At 41.9% G+C, this 23,582-nt stretch overlaps 1 protein-coding gene across 3 annotated transcripts in view; it reads left to right on the top strand.

Moving 5' to 3' along the window:
- Nucleotides 1-23,582, top strand: part of LOC119480529 (partitioning defective 3 homolog) — a 431,832-nt gene that overhangs the window by 153,277 nt on the left and 254,973 nt on the right. For 2 of the 3 annotated variants that reach the window (XM_037756853.1, XM_037756854.1), the window contains exons 4-5: nt 12,606-12,796; nt 16,742-16,879. In XM_037756853.1, the coding sequence (XP_037612781.1) occupies nt 12,606-12,796; nt 16,742-16,879 (329 nt within the window). The remainder of the gene's footprint in view (nt 1-12,605; nt 12,797-16,741; nt 16,880-23,582) is intronic. The other variant, XM_037756855.1, reaches the window with a different exon arrangement.

The following is a 23,582-nucleotide window of genomic DNA, read 5'->3' on the forward strand; positions in this document are numbered from 1 at the left end:
AGAGGAATTTGTTGTGCTACTTTTGGAAGAGACAGTAAATGGAAAAATCAATATGTATACACAGCAGGAAATTGAATTATTGGATTTAAACCAGGAGTGAAGCTGAACCTGTGTTTCCAAACCTTTTTGGGGAAGAAAAACTTCCCTCGGCCTTGAGATCAAACCTGATCACCTGACCCCAAATGTTTATTAATTGTTCAACAGCCCAGAGAAATGATTTTGGAAGCATGTGCACATGCAAACCGGTACCACGCCAAAGAATGTACTAGACCTGCTCGTCAAACAGAGGATAGAGTGTCAGTGTCATGTTTTGCCTCTCTGTGGCGTGAATATCACACGCGTGTATGAAGGTGCAGTACCAGAAGGGGGCAACAAAACCACTCACTTAGGTTTAGGCAACAAAACCACTTAGTAAGGTTTAGGAAAAACGTCATGGTTGGCCTTAAAATAAGTCCGTAGTACAATAAGTACAGAAACAACGTGACATTACTACGGAAAACACGTCACAAACATCACTAAAAAACATGTCACTAACATATAGCTCACTAAACAAAACACCAGTCTCCTGTTTGAAAGTCCTGTGTTTGTAGGACTCGTCCACTTCCCCTCCCGCCCACTATAAGCAGTCTTTCTCACTTTTTATTCTACGTCACTAACTCTGAGCGTAGCAGATGCTTTTACATTGCAGTAAATATGGACTACATGGCGTACAAATGACACGCCTAAAGCAAGGACGGCATTCTTATCGCGCGCTTTTGCCTTGCGCGTTATCGTGTCATTCACATACGCCTTTTCGTGCAACCGGGTTGGCACATCAAAGCATAAACATGCTTATGTGCATGTGTTTGTACTCATTCATTTGTGTGCACATGCAAACACATTAACACACACTAGCTGTGTTGCTCTCTGGGGTCTGAGCAGGAGTAGAGCTTCGACCTAGATGAGTCAGGTTTGATTTGGGGAGTGAACTCCACTCCTCCCCTCCTCCCCGAGATCTTCATTGTCTGGGGGAACAGTCTGAGAGCGGCACACACACACACACACACACACACACACACACACACACACACGCACACGTTTGTGTTATTGTTGTTGAAGTGTCTAGGTGTCTGCTGCTGGAGGCCTCATCTCTGAGGACTCGAGGAAGTCTGACATCCTCTCCTCTTTCTCTCCAGTAAATAGTCTGTATTGTCTTTCTGTCAGGAGAAAAGAATCAGCCTCTGTCTCTCTCTATTGCTTGCTTAAAATGAAAACAGGACAGTTGTCTCAGCAACCTTGTGGGAATACAGCTCTCTTCCTGCTCTAGTGTTTGACTCAAGGACTGTGATGGGATATCGTACTCAAAACCCAAACTAATGTGATTGACATATGAAGTTTGTCATCGAGGAGGGTAGTAGAACTTCCTTGGTACATGTTTATGTCCTCATTTAATGGTAAAATCATCCAAATAAACATTACAAAACATAAATTAATGATATGGAATTAAGTTTTTCTGGACAAAAATAATCGATTGGACCACATCACCCATGCCATTATGAGTTCTTTCATCTTTACACTGCATGCCAAATATGACAGAAGAAGATCGAAGAGATCACTATAACCGCAGGGGTTAATTCCTAAAGGATAACTTCGGTATTTTTTAACCTGGACCCTATTTTCCCATGTTTTTGTGTCTAAGTGACTAATGGGGACAACAATTTTTGAAATTGTTCCAGTATTGAGGGATAATGCTGTAACCGGCAGCTGCTAAGCGAGCTCCGAGGGCAATTGAGCGGCGTCAAAATCCCTTTTTTCGCCACTGACAGGCTCAGATTGTTTTAAGTGTCTAGCAACATTATGGAAAGGACGATACAGAGAAATAAAACGTTTCCTTACCTTTCTCTTGATCCGGTCTGTTTGTTATTGTGTCCAAGTCCCGCTCAAGAAGAAGTCTCATTGTGAAATCTGAATATCCGTATACTCTGGCTCAAATAAATATGGACAATACGTCACCTCACCAGATTTCAGACTTCTCCTTGATCGAGACTCTTTCAATAATGTCAGACACTTATAATAACAATCAGAGCCTGTCATGGCAAAAACAAGCACTTTTATTGGACATAAATGACGGTGCCAGCTTGCCCCAATAGCACCATATTGCGACCGTGAGCAGCCGCCGTCTGCAGCGCACTCCCTCAATACTGGACCAAATTCCAGAAATTGTTGACCCTATTAGTCGCTTAGACAGAAAAACATGTGAAAATAGTCTTGGTTGAAAAATACCGAAGGTACCATTTAAACTACTCATTTTGAAGTTATGACCTTGATATATAGTTCTGGCAGAGAGATGTTTCGGTTCTATCAATATTGCCTACAGAGGCTACACAGCCAGTCAAGTGATATTTTAGGTCAGTTTGCTAGAAGAGGCTGCTGTGTGAAGAACTTCACCTTTAGAACCTGTAAACAGCAAACTCACGGCTTGTCTTCTCTACAAACATGCCCTTTTGTGCGTGAACCAGCTGAGTGGTGCTCTTGTAAATAGGAAGTTGACAAACTAGCAATGTACGATTGGATTTTATATAGCCCAAAGACACTGAATGATGGACTTTTTATTGTTTCCCAATACAGATTTGTAGCATTTTTATACAGTTTGCTAATGCAAGTGTATTGACTGATTCGGTGTTTGAGGTTTGGGTGTAGAATGAAAATGAAAGGGGCGGGGGGTTGGGGCAGTCACTGTTTGTCAGCCAGAAGAAGCTACAATATGCTTACATGTGCAGATGTATATGAAAGCACACATACACACACAGATAAGCAAATACAAATTTATACACCATACTGTACATATAAGCAGACACACACACACACACACACACACACACAAAATGGGCACTTAGCTCTAAAGCCAAGTAGGGTTTTTGTTTTCATAACTGCGCCATTGTATTAAAGTGCTTTTCCATCCATCCATCTATTGGATTTCATCTTCCGCTCTTGGTAAAGGTCAGCAGTTGATGTTTATTCAAAGTTTGTCTCTTCTCAGTCTCTGACGTTACATGAGATTAGAGTTTGCTAAACACTTCGCAGAAGTGCACTGAGTTGCGCTCCCGACCCCGTTTGGCCTTCGCTTGACCAGCGTCCTATTTAAGTCTTCTACATTTTTCATGTCCTTCTCCACAGTCCTGGTTCCCACCACTGCAGAACCGTCTTGCTACCCCCCCAAAAATGGATTTTTTTGTCCCCCCGTGGATGATTCAGGTCAGAGTGTATTCAGCGGAAATCCCCTTCACCGCACACAAGGGACATCAATATGTAGTCAGTGGTTGGAGAGGAGAGTTAAAATGGCTCAGTGCCATAATTTATTCAGACATTGAACTGGCCCAGGCTTGAAGTATTCAAAGTAGCCCAGGAAAAAAAACAGCTTTTAGACATTTCATGAAGCCGTGGTTGCTTGGCATTTATATTTAAATCAGTCTGATGTGAAAGCATGGACTCAGCGTACGCCAGGGCCAGAGGGCCTCAAGAGAAAATACCCAGTTCACCCACCAGACAGCCTTCATCCCTGCTCGGCTGATAGTGCCTATATTCTAACTCTATGCACATATTTGTAGTGAATACCCTGCTTTATTTATTCCACAACCTCTCACCCACATCTTACCATACCAAATTCTATTCCCTCGGATACATTATAGCATCTGTGACGTTCACTGCAGAAGTTATGCTCTAATGTATCTCTGTACTTTCTTTTCTTACACCCACCTCTCATATTCTGATTAAAGGCTCAATCCACATCAAAGCACATATGAAAACAAAGTGCTGTTGCACTGCTCTTTGTTTCAAACTCCCAAGTATGTTGCACTTCTGGCCACACCCCAATGCGTGATGTAATAGCAGGTGTTTTTCATTTGACGGCTGATGACAAAAAACCTGCTGCAACACCATGCTGGAGAGTTTCAAATCACAAAGATTAGTGAAGGAACACCATTTTTGTTTATATTTACCCCTTAAATTAAAGATTTAGAGAACAGGCTTCAGCTTGTTGCTTTCACATGGCAATGAAATCAGTGATATTGGAGCATATGGTGTTCCAGTCAAGAATAAGTAAGAGTCACGGCAACACTGAATTCTTAATTATTGAGGTTTTTGTGCGTGCAGGAAGGATTGCCTTACTCTTCTACAGCGGATATGTCCTGGCATGATTGTTAAATGTCAGCACAAAAATAGTGAGTCTGGAAAAAATCTCTTTCTTTAATCCAAAGGGACTGACTTTAAAACCTGATGTTTTTTTTTTTAAAGTGTTAAAGGTGTAAGAGTTTCCACCTTCCTTGGTTTGATTTCTGCTGGACTCTGATTCAAGTAACACAACACATCATAAAATGTTAAGTATTCCATAATTCCTATTTTGGCTAACCAGGACCTAGTTCTTAGCTATCCTCTTGGCTTTAAGTGGAAAACAAAACCTCAGCTATACTCTCATACTGTAAGTTCCTCTGAATATGCCAGAATACATCAACTACTTTTTATGCCTCCTTGCTGGCAACAGCCCCGGTCGGAGGCATTATGTTTACGGGCTGTCTGCCTGTCCCATTCTTGTGAAGGCGATATCTCAGGAACACCTTGAGGGAATTTCTTCAAATTTGGCACAAATGTCCACTTGGACTCCAGGATGAACGGATTAGAATTTGGTGGTTAAAGGTCAATGTCACTGTGACCTCACAAAACACGTTTTGGGTAATAACTCAAGAATTCATATGCTAATTATGACAATTTCACACACAAATAGGATAAAATGATGAATGATGACATTTTGGACAGACATGGATGTAAACTGCAACTTGCCTGGTTGGTGGAGGCATACAGCATTGAGGCAATAATTCTAGTTTGGTCTGAATAACAATAATAACAATAAATTATGAAATAATCCCTTGTAAAAGTGATGAATGTCTTGACTTGATTTGACTGTAATGAGGACTTTAGATTGGTGTTATCAGTTGCTATAAGCATCATATATGTGGGTCAGTAGGGGCCTGCTACGTTGTAAAAGTGAAAGCGAAACTTAAAAGCAACACGTTTTAACATGTAAGACTGCATGAAACATATTATGTTTTGAACACAAAACTGCTTGTTTAGGTTTAGGCAACACAAACACTTAGTTAGGCTTAAGGAAAAACATTGTGTTTTGGCTTAAAATAACTATGTTTAAATGTTGTTGCTTTCACATGGGATGCAAACTCTGTTTCCTGTCATAATTACTACGGTCACTAGAGGTTGCTGATTTGTTCTTTTATACCTTCTTTTGGTGATTGACCATGTGAATAGATGATACAACCTATTATTTGGTGTAGTAGGCCCCTATTGACCCACATCTGTGGTGCTTAAAGTGACTGATAACACCTATTTAACAGCCTGGCTGGGAATATACTCACATGATTTTGGATTTTTTTCTGTCCCTGTGAGGTAATGTGGTCAACACAAGAAGAGAAATACGAGATTACGAACACAAGCACAAACACACAATCCAAATAGCCAGTCCCTTCTTAGCGTGTCCTCTCTGTAACCTTATCAGTATGCTGAGGCATTAGCTCCATTACCTTGAGTTGGCAGCCAGTCAGGAGGAAGGGCCACTCCCTCCTCTCCAGGTATAGTAAGGACCCTCTCGCTTTACTTTATGCCATTTCAGTGATTGGAAGCTTCCACGGCTAATACATTAAAGCTGACCCCCATCTCTTTCACCACTAGGTTGGAAGTTGATTTTGCTGCATTATTAGAGCTACTTGAGGGAAAAGTGGGAAAGTGAAGTGAGGTAAATGTAACCGTGCTGCAGGTCGGTGATATTTATGACAAACTAGAGGGATGACTGTGTAAAATGTAGTTTTTTAGTGGTTTGTTTTTGTGATCAGTGGGCAAGGTCTTTTTTGACATGTTTATGCCATGCAACTTCTTCTAAACTGCAGAAAATGCTGTGAATGGGTTGTCTACTGTATGTAAATTCCTCTCAGCTAATAAGACTTCAGAAGGTATAAAACACTCCTCTGGACTCACTGACATTGTACCGTTCATCCCAGTGGCTTCCTCGCTTCTAACATCAATCAGGTGTATGTTAAGCATGTCACTTGACATCAGCTCAGAGGGGAGATGTCCTTATTCATTATAACAGCAACTAGATCTACACAAGACAAAAGCGTCAAGAAGACCTCAAAGGGCTCTAAAAGAGCAGCGTCCTCTAAGTGGATGTCCTCAAACACGTCTTCATTCATAAAGAGGAAGAGCATCTTGCCGGGGATAAATGATGATATGTCTGACAAGGCACTTGCTTAAGATGGACATCAACATGAACATACGACATAGACCAATTGGTGAGCTGTCATTGCTGCGCTCTTTAGATTTTCAAAGGGACAGAAATTGAGGGTGTTTGATTTTTTTCCGCTTAATAAATATTGGTGAAAAATAGGCCATGCAAATACTGAATCATGTTTCATTTCATATCTGTGACACCTGAAATAAGCATTTATGTGGTACACTGAACAAACTTCCTAGTTGGTTTACTAAACCTTTCTATATCTGGTTGCAAGCAAGTTGCTATAGCAAGTTATATGGTTTTGACATTGCAAGAGATTATTATATATATTTTAATTGATTCTTATTGGTTGTTTTTTCTAATATTTGTTGTAAAAACTGAAATGCTGTCTGGCTTTGTGTGATGTCAGAACCAAACATTTCATTTGGATAAACAGTGAAACATCTTGAACTTCCCATTAGTGAGGCCAATATACTGTTCTAGAACTGGTTCTTAACAAGGCATTTATTTTATGTTGTTTTTTTTAATGTTATTTATTCATGTCAGTGCTTTTTGCCACTTTTGTGGAGTGGGCACATCATACTGTTAGGGGTGTCGTGATATAGGGGTATTAACAGTAAATGTGATATTTTTATGTTAATAATACACGTATGATAATATTGTGTAAATAATCCAGCGCCTCTTAAATCAAGCTTTTGTAGTTATTGTTACAGACTCTGTCTCCATCTCCCTATACTCCTATTTTGGGTGCAATTAATTTGCCAAACAAGGGGGAAAAAAAGCAGCATAAACAAAGTTAAAGATAAATATCAATGATAGCATCATTTTTTTATTTTTTCAAATTTTCTATATATAGCGTGATAGCTCCTCTTGTCCGCATTTTAAAGTGTTCTTGAGTGAGACACTGATCCCCAAGTTGCTCCCCAGGCGCTTTACAGGAGTCCGCTGCTCCCGATGCTTAGGATGGGTTGAATACAGAGGTCAAATTTCATGTATATATATGTCGATAAAAATAACGTTTTCTGTTTTTTTAATCTGATATCATGACAGCCCCAAGTTTTAATTAAAGCAAGATCTGCCACCCGCACTAAAAATGTATTCCTTCCCATTTCAAACTGTGCTGCAGGTTCCTCTATAGCCATAAAACTCGGTAGCTGTGACCACACCGTAGGTCCAGAATCCAGTTGAGTAACCTTCCATCATTTAGATTTTCACATTCTTCAATCTAATACTAAACTAAATGACTTTAATATTGACTTTAGTGCTGTGTGCATACAGCCATGCTTTTATCCACGGTGATTCATTCGAGCTAATATATTTCTCCCCCAAACAAGGTGAGCGTGAAAGATAAATAAAGGACAAAGCAATACGAGGTAATAGCCCCTGGAGAGTCTGACCTCTCCCCGCGGTGAATTGTGGAGTGTGTACATCTCTATGACCCTGCGCCCTGGCCATAATCCCTCACTACAGGGGCTGGATTAGGGCCTCTTCTTATTAGCCGCCACCCCCCTCTCAACGGTCTCGCTCTCTCTTCAGCCTGGATCGATGGCTGGCTCGGTCTGAAGTGGCGGCGCCGGTTATTAAACGTGGGACCGACCAAACCCTTCGGACTGCCGGGATAATCCCATCACAAATTAAGTAGAGGAAAATTGGTCAGGGAGAACGGGGAGGGGGGGGAATCTTCATATTGTGACCTTCTAACAGTGTGCACACAAACAAACACACACACACACACACACACACACACACACACACACTTAACAGCTCTCTTTTTTATCATATGTTAATCTGTAAGGATTTGTTCCCACTGATGGATCAGCATTTTATTAAAGAGAAGACCTCACTAAATGAGAATATGCTATTCTTGTTAATGTTTGGATGCCAGTGGCATCGTAAAATAGCCAGACTTTATTAATTGATGCGTAAGCATAGATCCACAGTGCAAAGAAGGTCACACAAAGTAAATCCTTTGTATAACACACTCATGGGTTTCTAAATCTGTTGTGACGGTGGTGTAATCTGTAAGGGATAGCATGAACAATGAGATGATCTGATGAAATAGAGTGGTGCAGGGATGACATGTTTTTGAAGGCCAACCCGGAAGTTACAATTGCACAGGTTTCCTCAACAAAAAGACAATTTTGGGAATTTTCCATTGGATTTTTGCAGAAAATAAGCTCTATGGCAAACAAACGTTCATGATACTTACACGTTTTGTTCCGTAAGATAGGTTTCTTATAAATTTAACATATCTCTAGACCACATCATGTATCATGATGTAACACTGCATCTCTTATAGAGATTCTCAGATGCCGTCTTTATCTACAGCACTTTAATTTAATTCAGTTATTTGGCGCGAATGTTTGGTAAAAGCGTGGTTTTAAAGGAACAGTGTGTAGGATAGCAGTGAAGTTGCAGATCACAACTTCTCCTGTGCGCCAAGTGTGTAAGATTGATATAGCCGACGCGAAAATGCGAATGGCCCTCTCTAGAGCCAGCTGTTCTAAGAGTAGTGTGCTTAGAGTGTGTGTGTATGTGGTAAGTGAGAGGTGAAGCAAGAGAGAGAGAGAGAGAGAGTGGTGGCAACGGGAGTGAGTAACGTTATCGACGGACGGAAACATACTTATTAATATCATATTCCAAATCTGACAATAGATCCCCCTAACTGGTCCTTTACTAAATGATTAGACCGTAACAATGGACATTTAAGTCTGTTAGCATCTGGAAACAATCACGTTGCATAAAGCAAGACCAATCTTGTCATGTTTTCAAAAGACCAGATAAACGTCCGGTAAGAGTGGAGCCTTGAGGTATTCTGGGAAATACACCAAGGCTTTTAATCCACATCAAATGTCTTGTGTAACTTTCTGTCCACATGCACAGATACACAAAAAACAAAGCTTTATGTCTTAACTTAAAAAAAGCCACATTCTGAGGCAAACAGTAGACAGTATGAAGATTTGATGTTTCATATTTATACAGTCTGTGAGCATCTGTGGTTTTTTATCTTTTACTTTGTGTCATTTCATTCCTGTTTTTTTCCTTTTCTGTCCCTGTGGATCTCCCTCTCCCTCCCTGTCTTTCTGTATTTGTGTGTGTGTGTGTGTGTGTCATCTCTAAGCCTGTCTTGTAGGATAATACTGGACGTTAATTACCCCCGCTGTCTGAGGTGAACGTCATTAGAGCCCTGAACTGGATGTGAACCAGCCGTTACCGAGAGGGGGCAAAGTCTATTAAACGCCATTATTGAATCTTCAACCTAATTTAAGAGTAAACGCGCAACGACCGTCCGTCTGGCTGCTAGCTGTGGTTTTCTTTACTCGATCCCCAAACCTCCTTTTGAGGAAACCATACAGACAACGGCCAAAATAAATGAAACACATTTGTAACAGAGGAATACAGAATATATTAAAAGCGGCTGGTGAGTTTCGTTGGCATGGTGTATGGCATGCCACAGCGGTTTGGTTAGGAGGAAGATCAAACTTTTAAGAGAGTGTTGGGAAAGCTACTTTGAAAGTGTGGTTTTACAAGCTACCTGTTACTGTATGAGAACTTGCAGCAATGATTCCCTCATGAGAAATAGACTTTTATTAACTCAAGTCGCTGTGAAAAAAGTAGTTTCGCCAACTCCCCTTCTTGGTTGCAGAGAAAGTTCCTAGAAGTTTCCAGATGTCATCATATCGTCATTTGCATATGAAATCCCCATGCTCTTAGTGGAATGAGGGGGCTGTGCTGTGGGACACACTGACATCAGATCTTTTTTGACTAAAACAGGATAATGGTGCAAATGTTTCTGCATTGGCATCAGCCATACCGGGAGCTTTGGAAGAGAGACTGAAACCCAGCAGTAAAGTCGGCAACAATAATAAAGGGTTTTTATAACATACAGCTTAAAGTTAATGACCAGCAATATTAAGCAATTACACTTTACGTCAAAGTGGTTTAATCAGCAGTAAACTACTGTAAAATGTAGTGAAAGTAATGAAACAAGTCAGAAAGTCCAGACTGTGGATTGCTGAGTGCTGTTCTGTGTCCAACACTATCTCTGAGACTGTCCTCCCAACGAGAATGACAGTATCAGTTGTTCCATATGTTTCATGACAACATTTTATACATCCAATGGCAACGTTTTTATGAATTCTCACTTTCTGCAATTAGTATGGTTAAGGACAGGGAAAGAAATTGGCTAAGGCAAGTAAATTGTGGATAAGGTACGGTTAGGGTTAGGCAAATTAAACACTTGGTTAGGGTTAGGTTCAGATCGTTGTTACGGTTAATAAAATGGCAAATGTTAATTGTACATCTGTAATGACTCTGGTCTCCTGTGTGAAAGTCCAATGCACATTAATCCACCACCCAATCTCCATACACACACATACTCTTCATCCAGCTACATGACAGGCACTGTAATTACACATCCACTGAATGTTGGCACTGGACATAAATTAGAAGTGCTGAATTGTCCACTTCAATACAGATGTGATTTCCAGGATACAGGGCTGCTGTGCCTGAGGCCACATATGTATACTAAACAGTCTTAAACAGTCACAAAAGCCCCAACGGTATTCCGGTTTCCTGGGACTTTATTTCAAGGATCTAATATTAGCTATCTGCTAAACTAACCTGTACAAAGCAAGAGCAGAATACCCTCAATGAGTTTAACAGTAGAATAAGCTTCAGTTTTTACAATGACCTACAACCTTGCAATAAAAAGGTTTAGTGAGTAAATGACAGTTCAGTGCCATAGAGTGGTGCAGGAATGAGTCCTAAAACCTGGAAATGAGTTAGCATTTTTGAACTTACAGGTCTCTCGAAGTTGATTGTTGAAAGATGTTTTTTTTTTAGCATTTTACCTCAAAATCTTGCTGTGTGCTGTTTGCCACAGAGCTTATTTTCTGCAATAATCCAAAATCCAATGGAAAAACCCCATTGGCTTTTTGTCAAGGGAACCAGAGCGATGCTAACTTCCTGGTTGGCCTTCAAAAATACGTCATCCCTGTACCACTCTATAGAGCCCTGACCATAATCCTGAGACCACAGAATGATCAGGTAGGAGAGGATTATATGGTGGTAGTGAATTAAATTATGAGGAAGGAGAGACACGACTGACAAACACGTGTTGATCTCACCTTTATTTTTGGGATTCAGTCACATAATTATACTGTCTTCATTCCCGGCTACACTGCAGGCGGTCACAAGAAACACTTACAGTAGCAGTCAAATCTCCCCAGTCTTGTCACAGCATTAAACACGCACGAGTTGCGGCACAGCGTAAGCCGTGATTAAAATGCGTCGCTCCCACCACTAAGACATGTCTCTGGTGTATCAGATGGAAGCTTAGCACCGGCATATGCTCGCTGCCATGATCTGCCGATGGATGACAGGTGGTTATCCAACTATTTGCATAATCATGGGTGTAACGTGCAGGCTGCTAGAACGTCATAAACAAATCCATATGGCCTTTTGGGAAAATCCAGATGATTCATACCCCGACTCCCGGATATACTCACAGTGTAACAGACATCAGCAGGATTTCTCACTGAATGTTTTAGCTGGAGTGTGAAGTGTGGAGCGACTTCATTCTCTCTACTTGTTTTGGCAGCTCTGATCAGAAATGTGAACCTTTTTTAGTTGCAGATCGGTCAATGTGGCAACATGGACCAGTGTTTTCCTGTGCAGTTTCTTGTATATGTTTGATGGCTGGGGTAATTATGGTTGTGAGACCCGGTTTAAAAACTGGGAAACTTTCCAAAATCAGCTTGTGTCAGTAGTCCAGTGTGTAAGAATGACCCTTATCTTGAGAGTCAGATCATGATAAATGAGCAATTTTGCTGCAATTACGACTGTAATTGTTATTTTTAGGGTGGCTAGGCCGAGCAAGGGGTTGTTTAATTTTTCACATACATCATTTTCTCTCATATTTGCATTTTTTTTTATGGCTGTCTGGTTAATTTTCCAGCTAAAATTATAGTTATGGTATATATATATATATATATATGTCACTATTGCGGGACTCAAGCCAAACCAAACCTCTCCGAGTTGTACAATGTTTCCCTTTGGGCTGAATAGACCTTCTATGGAAACAAAAGTATTTATAATCACCACTTCCCGTGTTTCAGCGGACATATAGTGTAGTCGAGGAGGTACTGCGGGGGTCTTATGGTTACCAGACAGAACCGTGGGCCTACAAATGTGCCACAGTTGGAACACTGAGGTGGAAAGTGATCTGTTCAGTATGTGAATAAAGGAGCAAGTGGTTTAATGTTGCTGTAACTCTCTTTTTTCTTTTTCTTTTTCCACCCTCCTTGTACTCCACTTTCCTCCTCCACAGACATGCCTCTCCATGTCCGTCGCAGCAGTGATCCCTCCCTGGCCGGCCTTCCTCCGGGCGAAGTCCCGGTCGATCCAGAGGAGCCGTCCAGAAAGAACCCAGCTCGCTGGTCCACAACCGCTGGTTTCCAAAAGCATCACCACAAACCAAAAACAAGCACCGGCAACGGCACCGGCAGCCTGGAACGAAAGGTAACTTATAAATCTGCTCGGTGATCCATTGGTATCTTCAAATGTGACTTTTGACTGCTCTCAAGAGAAATACCTCCAAACTACTAATTACTATGATAAACCTTTTACATCATGAAGGTTTATGTGAATATAAAAAGGTGTTAAAACTCAACAGAACTTAAAATTGTTACATCAGTTCTGCATTACACCGCTCAAACAGCATCTTGCCCAGAAGTTATTTTCCACAGTGCTGCAGATGAACTGGAGCTGCATCAATTATAATGTCAGAGAGATGTGCTCTGAAATCTCTCAACCTCCTGCAATCTCTCTTGTTTTGAACTTCCTTACTGCTTTCTTCCCTCATTTTCATTCCGCCTCTCCTCTGCGCCCCGAATCAAAGAAATAACCGTCAGATATGAAACCTGTGCTGCCCTGCTTGCAGACATCCAGCAGTGGCATCAATAGTCTCTAACTGAAACTACTTCCTTCTGACAACACCCCTTTTTGTCTTCCAAGAAGACGAGCAGAGATTGTTAAACACTCGTCCCTTTTGTTCCAAATTCACCTTTCTGGGGCTTTTCAAAGCCTCTGATTATGAATCCTAAAAGAAAGTGTAGCTCAGGTACATCCTCCCCACGGCTTCTGAAAGAGAAGGAAGCCAATTAACTTCTCAAAATGGCTGCCCCCACGTGGTGCTGACAGACCTTTACGTCTCGCTGAGAGAGAGAGAGAGAGAGAGAGAGAGAGAGAGAGAGAGAGAGATCCGTTCCCGATGAAACAGAGAGGTTAAAAAAAAGGGAGATGATTGAGTGCTTGGAACGTGACACGGCAAACCTCCACGTGATTAGTGTGTCTGGAAGCATCGTCTGATAATCCTATTTAAAGACACTTTAGTTGTCAGAGCCTCAACGATGTAACGGCACACTCCCCGGCGGAGGGCGGAGGGAAAGAGGTCGAGGTGAAATGGATATCAGGCCTTTCATTTTGTCAGGATGGGGACATCTTACACTGAGCAAATATATTCAACTGTTTGTTTGTCTGTGTGAGCTTGTGTGCTCGAAAACAATGAAGAATATAAAAGTGTTAATAGATGCTCTTCCCTGTGGATTCCACTCTTGTGTGCAGGATATTCATGTTTGGTTGCATTGCACTGTGGGATAAGCAGGGTTTGGGGTAACAGAATTTACATAACAGGATTTAACTTTAGATTATAAACAAATTAATGTACATTAGCACATCATATAACAACAACAACTGTGACATTACACCACAGATTACATGTAAGAAGTGATTCATTTTACTCCAAAAGGCTGCTTTAAAAGGACTTTGCATCATTTTAAACATCCTTAGTTCTGTTTGTTTGATATCTGATCGAATGAGATAACAGAACTGCTATTCAAATTAGGGCTAAAATTAGGGCTGTCGCAATAACTGCGCTTTGGACAAGCCAACCACAGGGGACAGCAAGCAACCGGCACAACCGCTATGTTCTTTTCTTTTTTTAAATTCTTAACAATGGGAGCGCCACAAGCTAAAATGATGCTTTATGAATATTATGCAGCAGCGTGATTTTGCTCTGATCGTCTATCCTGCACTCAGTGCTGGACGTTTGCAGTTTTGTTTTTGCCGAAAAATGTTCAGCTTTGGGTAAAACGCTGCGCTCGTCACTGTCACTTTTTACCCAGCCGTCAAATCACGATAGAGGAGGGGCGGGACACATACCACAAAGACCAACTGTCACATCCTACATGTTGGCTACATGTGCTGAACAACAACAATGGAGGTGAAATGAATACACATAGACCGACGGGGCCGTCCTCTCCCCACATGTTTCAGCCTTCCCTTCCTCCAGAGCAACTTCTATATCTTGTGTTGACATTTTTACTTTTGCGGCTATCCCGTATCATAGCACCCAGACGCATACAAAAGCGTCTCATCTGAAAAAAAACGCTGCTCTTCATTGAACAATAAACAAGTATGACAATCTTTTGTCATTTAAAAAACAACAATATACCGAATAATATCCTGACAATAAAGCTTATTAATACAGCACTAAAATCAGGATAAAGGTAATAAAAAAAAGGCAATAATACCGCATATCGCGCTGTTGAGCCAAATCATTATCAATAAAGGTGAAATTCCTCCACCGTGACAGCCCTAGCTAAAATACATGTTGCACACTGTCTAGATTTTGGAAATAAAGCTTGACTGAATGCAATGCATCCCATTTAGTTCTTGACTCCCATCTGTAGCAGGTGATATCTGAATTAAATCAATTTACGTAATCATCCCGTCGCTGGCGGCTGGTTTGAAAAGTAATGAGCTAGCACTGGGAGGCTGTTGTCTTTATTCAGCTCGTCCAGCTCTTGACTGGGCCATTAGATTTGTTCCAACAAAAAGGGAGTCTTAGTCCTCAGAATCCTCCTTATCTCTTTTTCATACATCTATATATATATAGTCTATTTTTATTCAATCAACAACAGATGTTGAATATATTAGTCAGCATTGACTTTGATATATTTATGTCTTGGCGCTAACATTGTTCTCAAAGGGAGCCATACATCAGTGATGAGCATTGCCAGAAGAGCGTGTGGATGTAAGCCATACACTATAGTGTCTCCCCATTGTTTGGGGTAATTTTCTTTACAGCCAGCCGTGTTCTGTCCAATTCCCCGTGAGTCCAGTTATGGCCGAGTAAGGCTCGGTTCTGCTAAATCTCCCTAATGCAAGCCAACGGGAGGCCTCAGTCATCAGCTAGCACTGTAAACTCATCACGTCTCCAAATGACTTTACAGTACCTCACGCTCCGGGTTCTCCACGCTTAGCAAATAAAGGGATTAGGCAGTAGATATGAGCCCGTTGATTTACTGCTATACCGCTCTGGTATCTGGGTTTTCTCCGCATTTTTACGATCTGTGTCGTAAAAGTTTTCGGAGAGGGCTCCTTTGTCGCGCCGTGTTGCATGTCGGGGACCGAGGCCGTGATGGCTATCAGGGGCCGTCTCGGTAGAGCCCACGTGTCCGGCTGTGTTTTACAGTCCTGTCTGCGGTGCTTCCCCAGGCCCCGTCACGCCACATTCAACCGCACTAAAACACACATGGCTTATTATATCATGTAGGGGGTAGGGATCTCTCCCCCCGTTCTCTCTCACTCTCTGTCTTGCATTGTTTCCTTCCATTGTATCACTCGCTGAACATAACTTGTTTTCATTTGTCTTTGTTCGTCTTTTCGGATGTCTGTCACACACCCCCCCCCCCCACACCCCCATTCTGCAACATGCCACTTGGGAGTTTTTTCTTTTTAACTTTAGTCTGTGTTCTTTTGTTGTGTGATGTCTCATTAAAGGGATCCAAACTTCTGTTTCTGTCAAGTCTCGCTCTTTAGCTGCCGTTTTCTCAACTCATCAGACCTTAAATCATTCCTATTCTGTTTATGTGCCTCGTTGAATCATTGTCTCCGCTGTGTCTTTTAATATTAATTTGCTTTCATTTTTATTCAAATAGCTTCAGCCACTATGACCTTCAATCGCCGATATTTCAATGCCAAGGCTAGCATGTCTGGAATGTAATTTAGTGTGTTTTTGTGTGCTTGTGGCCATTGTAATAAGCCCGCTGAAGTCTGCTGGTGTTTGACATTACCTTGGCAGTAGCATTTTGGAAGGTGCTCTTTTGTGTAATGGAAGCGCTCAGCTGTGGCTGTCTCATTGTAATAGGCCTCTTAGTAGCGGCTCAGGTTTAGATGTGGGGAAGGGGTTAGGTGTGAGGGTTGAATGGAGTGAGACTCCAATGAACAACACAGTATTGGTTCGTGGCACGCGTCCAAGATATACTAACCGACATCCACCACAAAATGTCTGTCATCCAGCGGCTATAGGTAGAACCAAACCACAAAGCTGTCTCCATAAATCTGGAGAATGGATGTGATAGTCATGCAGCGATGTTAAGCTCTCTTCCCGTTCTCCTGCAGGGGAGAGGAGGCCATTCCTACCGGAGTCTTCCTCGCGATGCGAGTGGCTGGTCCACTCAGTTCCAGAGAGAAATTACTCGATCTTCTCTGAGCGCCAACCACCCAATGGTGGACCGATGGCTTGACAGACAGGAACAGGTAAGGAGGTGGACTTAAAGGAACAGTGTGTTCTGTGGGGATCTATTAACAGAAATGGAATATGATATTCATAACTACGTTTTCATTAGTGTATATTCACCTGAAACTAAGAATCGTGTTTTCGTTAGCTTAGAATGAGCCCTTCATATCTACATAGGGAGCGGATCCTCTTCACAGAGTCCACCTTGTTTCTACAGTGGCCCAGAACGGACAAACCAAACACTGGCTCTAGAGAGAGCCTTTCATGTTTTTTGCATTACCTGAAGGCCACCGTAGTTCTTCGTCAAGCTTGTGAAACCGCGGTAACGTAAGCAGCAGAGTGCTAAACCGTGGTACCGCCAGCCGCCCTTTGACTTCCATTGCTCCTGAACTAGTGTTATTATAGTAAGGATGACCTCTGAGCGAGGCGAACAGTGTTGCCACGGTTTTGCACTCGGCGGCTCACAATACCACAGTCTTGGTAAGGGAGCAGAGGGATTGGTTGCAATCTGCAACCACACCACTAGATGCCGCCAAATCTGACACACTGTACCTTTAATACAATAAAATATGTCAGTTATTTAGGTTTAAAGACGGGAAAACACATCTTGTTTCAAATCATAAGCAAGCGTAAGGATTTTGGCCATGACGTGTCAGTCATGTTGGGCCACCACCTCAGTTTTTAGTGTCACAGCAATCCCTGGCTTCATGTTACCTCGTGATCCTGATACGTTCCACACTGTGACGTATAGAGATTTGAAATTTGGGAGAAAGAGAACACTGGTATATTATAACACCCTGAGCTGGGGTCTTGGAATCGCAAGAGAAAAAATTGGATCGTGCATACTGTCTGCCGCACTATTTCTGGCAGCTATTATTATCTGCATACAAGAATAGTTTTCCTGCCCACTTGGCAGCCCTATTGCCTTATAATATATCCCACTGAGTGACAGTAAAGTGTAACATATTCCATTTGGCTGAGACATAAATCCAGAGCACATAAAAGTAGCATGAATTCTTCAGCATGGCTAGCCCCTGTGTTTGTACCTCTCTCTATCTGCAGAAAACACGCTGCATCGTGTCATAATGCATCACACCCTGCCATAGTGTTATAGCAATCGTAAGCACAGATAGTGACAGATAACAGAGTGAGGATTACAGCCCCGCTGACTGCTCGCTGCCCAAGCCAACTTGAAACAGAAATGCTGACTGACATCAGACTTCATACTTCTGTTCTGTGTAGCGGTACTTTTCATAAAGTAACAGCGCACGCTGTTAGTCATTGCAGGCCCGTCTCCTCACTTCACACCTCCTCGCTCTGTCGGCACTTTGTGATTGTCTCACTCTGCGACCGGTCCCTCAACTCCTCAGCCTGTCAGAGGAGAGAAAAAATGTTCCCTTTTAAAAGTTATTAAAAGTGACAGAGGCTCTCTGCTGGGAGAGCAGAGATGACCTTGGGAGGTGTCGGACACGCTGAGCTCGACGTGAAGAGGATTTCTCCCAGTTTGTCTGCCAGTCTCTGCCCATCACTACCTCAGCTACCTGCTCTGACCTAAGTAGGAGGTGTTTAATCTATCCCTCCTTCGTGTTATAGAGTAAGGAAAGAGCAATGAAAGGCTGTGAAACATTGTAATATGGAGAGAGGAGTAAAGCAAATGGACGAGTAATAGAATTGAACAGCTTCCCTGTGTTGTGTTCCATTCAGCTTGAGCCAGGGTTCTCACCTGAATGTCTGGGCTACTGTGCTGCGGGTTTCTGGGTGGTCTGTCTGCATTTCTGTTTCTAGTCTCATTGAAAATCAAACCCGGCCAAGGTTGTGTCCCATTGTCACGGCGGCCGAGGAAGTATTTTCATTCTTAAGAGTTCTCTTACAGTATTTTGTCTCTGGCTAGACAGTCTGTCAGGACAAAGCAATCTTATGAAAAAGAAGCTTTTTTATTGCACTGTGTGTTTTGTCCATCTGGAGGTACGGCAGTATTGCTCCAATAGGATGTCTAGCTATCACACAAAACACACTAACCTTTTACAGAGTAAAACAGCAAATCCTCACATTTAAAAAACTGACATCTCATCATCTATTTTTGATAAGATTTTTGTATAATTAGATCCACCCGAAAAATTACATTTATTATTGATACATCTATATGTTGTGGAAATGTCAACTTAAGGAGTCAAGTCAACAGATTTATTTATTTTTATCTGATAAACATACATAACTCTATTTAGATTTGGTTTATATGATGATGTAATCCTTCAGTTGAAGTTTAAAGATGAAAATAGTGTAAAAAGTGTAGCCTCATGGTGCTTGAGGTAGCCTTGTCTTCCTTAACATTAAAGTTACTGTGAGGAACATTTAACTGGTTATAAAACAGTCTCATGTAATACTGATTCCTCTGTATGACCTACATCAGTAAACGAGACCATCGGCGAAAAGATTGGCTATTTCTATATAGTTTTTCTTAATGCTTCTCATCAGTGCCACTGGGTTGGATTCCAGTGAAATCAGACAAAATCATGCACGTTCACCAGAAACTCCTTCAGCAAGCCTCGCTGCTCTGCCAAACTGACACCATGCTGCTGGAGGCCCAGGCCGTATTGCTGGACCCGCTGAAGCGAAGGTTGGCTCGGCAGAACCAGAACCAGGACTGAGCGGATCAGACTGTCAGACCCTGCTCCAGTAAAATTAGAGGGTTTCTAAAGTAAGTCTGGTGTTCGGAAACACTAAAGCTTTTGTCCACAGGGACTGCCAAAATCAACACAAAATGAAAGTTCCTCATAGTAACTTTAAATATCCTAAAGTTAGTTGGAGTTGCAGTGGTAAACTGGACCCTCTCTCCACTACTTTTTAGAACATTTTATTTAATTATAACTGTGTCAGTTTTATTCATTTCCGTGATTAGTAATTGTTGAACTAGCTGTAGCAGAAATGGTTCAAGTAGCTCAAAGAAGCAGTGCAACATAAATTTGTTCAAAAATTAAATACCCAAATCCAAGATTACTGTAAGGTTTCCAGGTTAATACTAAACAAATATCTCTTAAATTGTGAGATTATTATTTTAGGGCAGGAGTCATGCCAACATAAGTATATAAACATTTAATGAATAACAGCAGGGGTGTCACAGAGCGAGCATAAGCATCCACACGATAGCTAATTCTCAGTGCTACCTGAGTCTTTGTAATCTGACAGCTGTATGACTTAAGATGACTCACGAAACACAAATCCGCTCATTAGAGGTGACACAGCGACGGTTTCAAAGAGCCACCTCGTTGCCCAGTTGTTTCTTTCCTTGACTCACTGTATCTCAGTGTTGATCGCTGCCTTCCCCCTCCCACACATCATTGTTTGATAGTCTTCTTTGTCTGTTTGATGGGCGGACAGCACAGCAACATCGAATTGGAAGATAAAAATACACGGCGTGGGTTAATTAAAAAGAATTGTGATCAGTGCTAAAGCGCTGGCGGAGATAATGAGTGTACACACACACGCAAACACACACACACATACACGCCAAGGTTTTAGTAGAATCACACCAATTAGCCATTGTTTGTTTATCATGGATTATTTATCTCATGTACTTTATTGTTCTGCTTTATGAGTAAAGATAAAAGCAAAAACGAAGGAGCGAAGGAGAGGCCATCACACTCATTTCTGTCTGTTCACTGAAACAACTGACGCACTCTTTACTTTGCATATTTAATATATATACTGTATGTGTGTGTGTGGGTGTGTGTGGGTGTTTGCGTCATGCTCCAGCAGCATCATCTCTCAACTTCACGCAAACACCGCCTCCCTAATCATACCTTAAGTTTTGAAGCACTTCTTCCGACATCAAATCTTTTCCTTTTAATGGCTGATGTAGGTGAAGCAAGCAGCTCTGTTAGTACACTCTTAAAGTGCTTCTCTTCACCATTTATATTTAAGCAGGCCTTCCCACCCTCTGCTATAAATTAGGAATGTGAAGTCAGTCCGACTAAAACGACACTTTGACTTCTATGCTTAAAATACCAAAGAGGCTGTTGAAGTTGGACGACGACACCATTAAACTGTAAAATCTGTGATTCTGTCGTCACCACCAGAACCCAGACCTGATGAACTCACTGAGAGATTTGATGCAGTGGAGTGGTTCTGTTAACATTTGATTTTACATGAATACAGTTGGCGGCATTATTGTAGGTGATTAAGTTAATTCCCCTTAAAGGAATACTGTGTAGCATTTTCGGTTGATCTACTGGCAGAAATGGAATATAATATTAGTAAATATGTTTTCTTTAGTGTATAATCACCTGAAAATAAGAATTGTGTTTCCGTTACCTAAAGACCCAGACACACCAAGCCGACACACCGCAGAACACACCGCAAAAACTAGACCGACAGACGCTCACCGACGGCCCCAAACTTAGTCTGTCAGGACCTCTAGAATAAGCCGTTTCTATCTACTTAAAGAGCGGATTCTCTTCACGGAGCCGGCCGCCATGTTTCTACAGTAGCCCAGAAAGGACAAACCAAAGACTAGCTCTAGAGCAGGGGTGGGCAATTCATTTTTACAAGGGGCCACATGAGGAACCTGAGTTGTGTTGGAGGGCCGAACCAACAATAACTTGAACTTAATTCTGCTCAGTATTAATTGTCCCCATTGTAAAAAGCATTAAATTATATACTTTGGATTAGTTGCTACTGGTAATCAGAAGAATAAGGATATTCTGTAAATATTTATATAAATATATGCAATTGTGGTGTAGGTCATATAGGAAAATACTCCTATAGAAGTAATAAACAGTAAAAACAATAATTGCATCAGTGTTTCATTTTATTTTAAACATGTTAATCTTCCCAAATACTGAATAGGTGTTTTACAGTATGTTAAAGATAGGCAATTGTCAACTTGATGCAAAAAGCAATAAATGCTTTTAATGTTTTACAGTTAATTTTACTTGTTCAGTGGGAAAAATCCAGCCTGCTCTGGGCTTGAACAAGAGCATTGAAATCTGGCTGAATGTCTGAGGTGGATATGCGAAGGACAGCTGAGAGGTGGTCATCAGTGATAGAGGATCTGTATCTGGATTTGTTGAACTTCATCACTCAGAATGTCCGTTCACAGACGTAGGTAGATCCAAAGAGGACTAGAATCTTCTGAGCATGCCTCCTCGTGTGGAAAGTTCTCCTCTTTGAGGGAAGAGTAGAAGTCCAGCAGTGAGACTGACCTAAAGTGCTCTGCCAGAAGTGTGTCAGACTGCAGGTCAATCAGTTCCATCTGAACATCACTGGGTGTATTCTCCACACTGCAGGTGAAGGGAGAACCTGCCAGCTTGTCCCATTTTAGTCCCAACTTGTCCAAACATGCATTTACCTCCGTGAATAAATCACTCCCGGTTGTCGTCCCTTTCATTGACTGCATGGCTGCCAGCTCCTCCGTGATTTTAAAGTCCGTATATATCCCACGTATGAAAATGAGTAGCTGGGCAGTGTCACGTACATCGCAGCTCTCATCCAAAGCCAGGGAAAGTAGTCGAAGCTGACCGCTTTGTTCTTCAGCTGAAGTTCCAGATTCCCCGCGATGTCCTCAACCCTCCTCGTTACAGTCCGTCGCGAGAGGGGCACGTTCTCAAAAGCTCCCTTTTTCTCCGGGCATATTAGGGCAGCAGAGTCCAGCAAACATTCCTTAATAAACTCACCGTCAGAAAACGGTTTACTTTTTCTGCCGATTTTGTGGGATATGATATAACTTGTCTTGACAGCTGCATCTCTGGATGTGCAACGTTTAGTAAAAAGTCCTTGTTGGTTTTGCAGCTTAGCTAGCAAAGCATCCGACTCCCTTGCGCGTTCTTGTTCAGACAAGTTCTTGTATTTCTCCTCGTGTTTGGTCACGTAGTGGCGATTCAAATTGTAATCCTTGAACACGGCGACCTGTACACCACAAACTAAGCACACGGCTTTACCTTTGACTTCTGTAAATAGATATTTAGCAGTCCATGTCTTGTTGAAAACGCGACATTCGGTATCGATTTTTCTTTTGTTGCCGTGGGCTGACATGTTGAGGGCTAGCTTAGCATACCAGCATCACATGTAGCTGTTTACCTACGCATGTGCGTGACTACGTAAATAAAAAAACCTTTTCAAAATAAAAGCACACAGCCGTATTGCGTGCACGGCATAAATAAGCCTATTTTTTTTTATTTATGTTCTAATTTACTTGACCTCACGCGGGCCAGCCAGGGACAGCCAACGGGCCGGATGTGGCCCGAGGGCCGTAAAATGCCCAGGTCTGCTCTAGAGAGAGCCTTTCATGTTTTTTACGTTACCTGAAAACCACCGTAGTTCTCCGACTGTGAAACTATGTAACAGAGCCGCAGAGTGCAAAACCGTGGTACCGCCAGCCGCTGTCTCTCTCTCTGTCTCTAGAGAGGGCCATTTGTGTTTTTTTGCGTCGGCCAGTGTAGTTCTCCTACACGCTTGGCACGCGGTAGGAGTTTAAATTGGGTGCAATCTGCAAATATCACCGCTAGATGCCGTCAGATCCTACATGCTGCACTTTCAAGCCTGGAATCTCTGATTAATTTTGATAACGAGACAATTTCATGAATTTGATAATGAGTTAGGTGGTTAGGTCAGGCTTTTGATTACTTTTCTTTTGTGCAAATGTTCAGCATACAACACAAATCACAAGGCCACATCTCGCCAGTCTAGTCCGATCTGGAAAGGTACGCCTCACTTGTCTTATGTTTA

The sequence above is a fragment of the Sebastes umbrosus genome, chromosome 21 (assembly GCF_015220745.1).
Source record: "Sebastes umbrosus isolate fSebUmb1 chromosome 21, fSebUmb1.pri, whole genome shotgun sequence".
Classification (NCBI taxonomy): Eukaryota; Metazoa; Chordata; class Actinopteri; order Perciformes; family Sebastidae; genus Sebastes; species Sebastes umbrosus.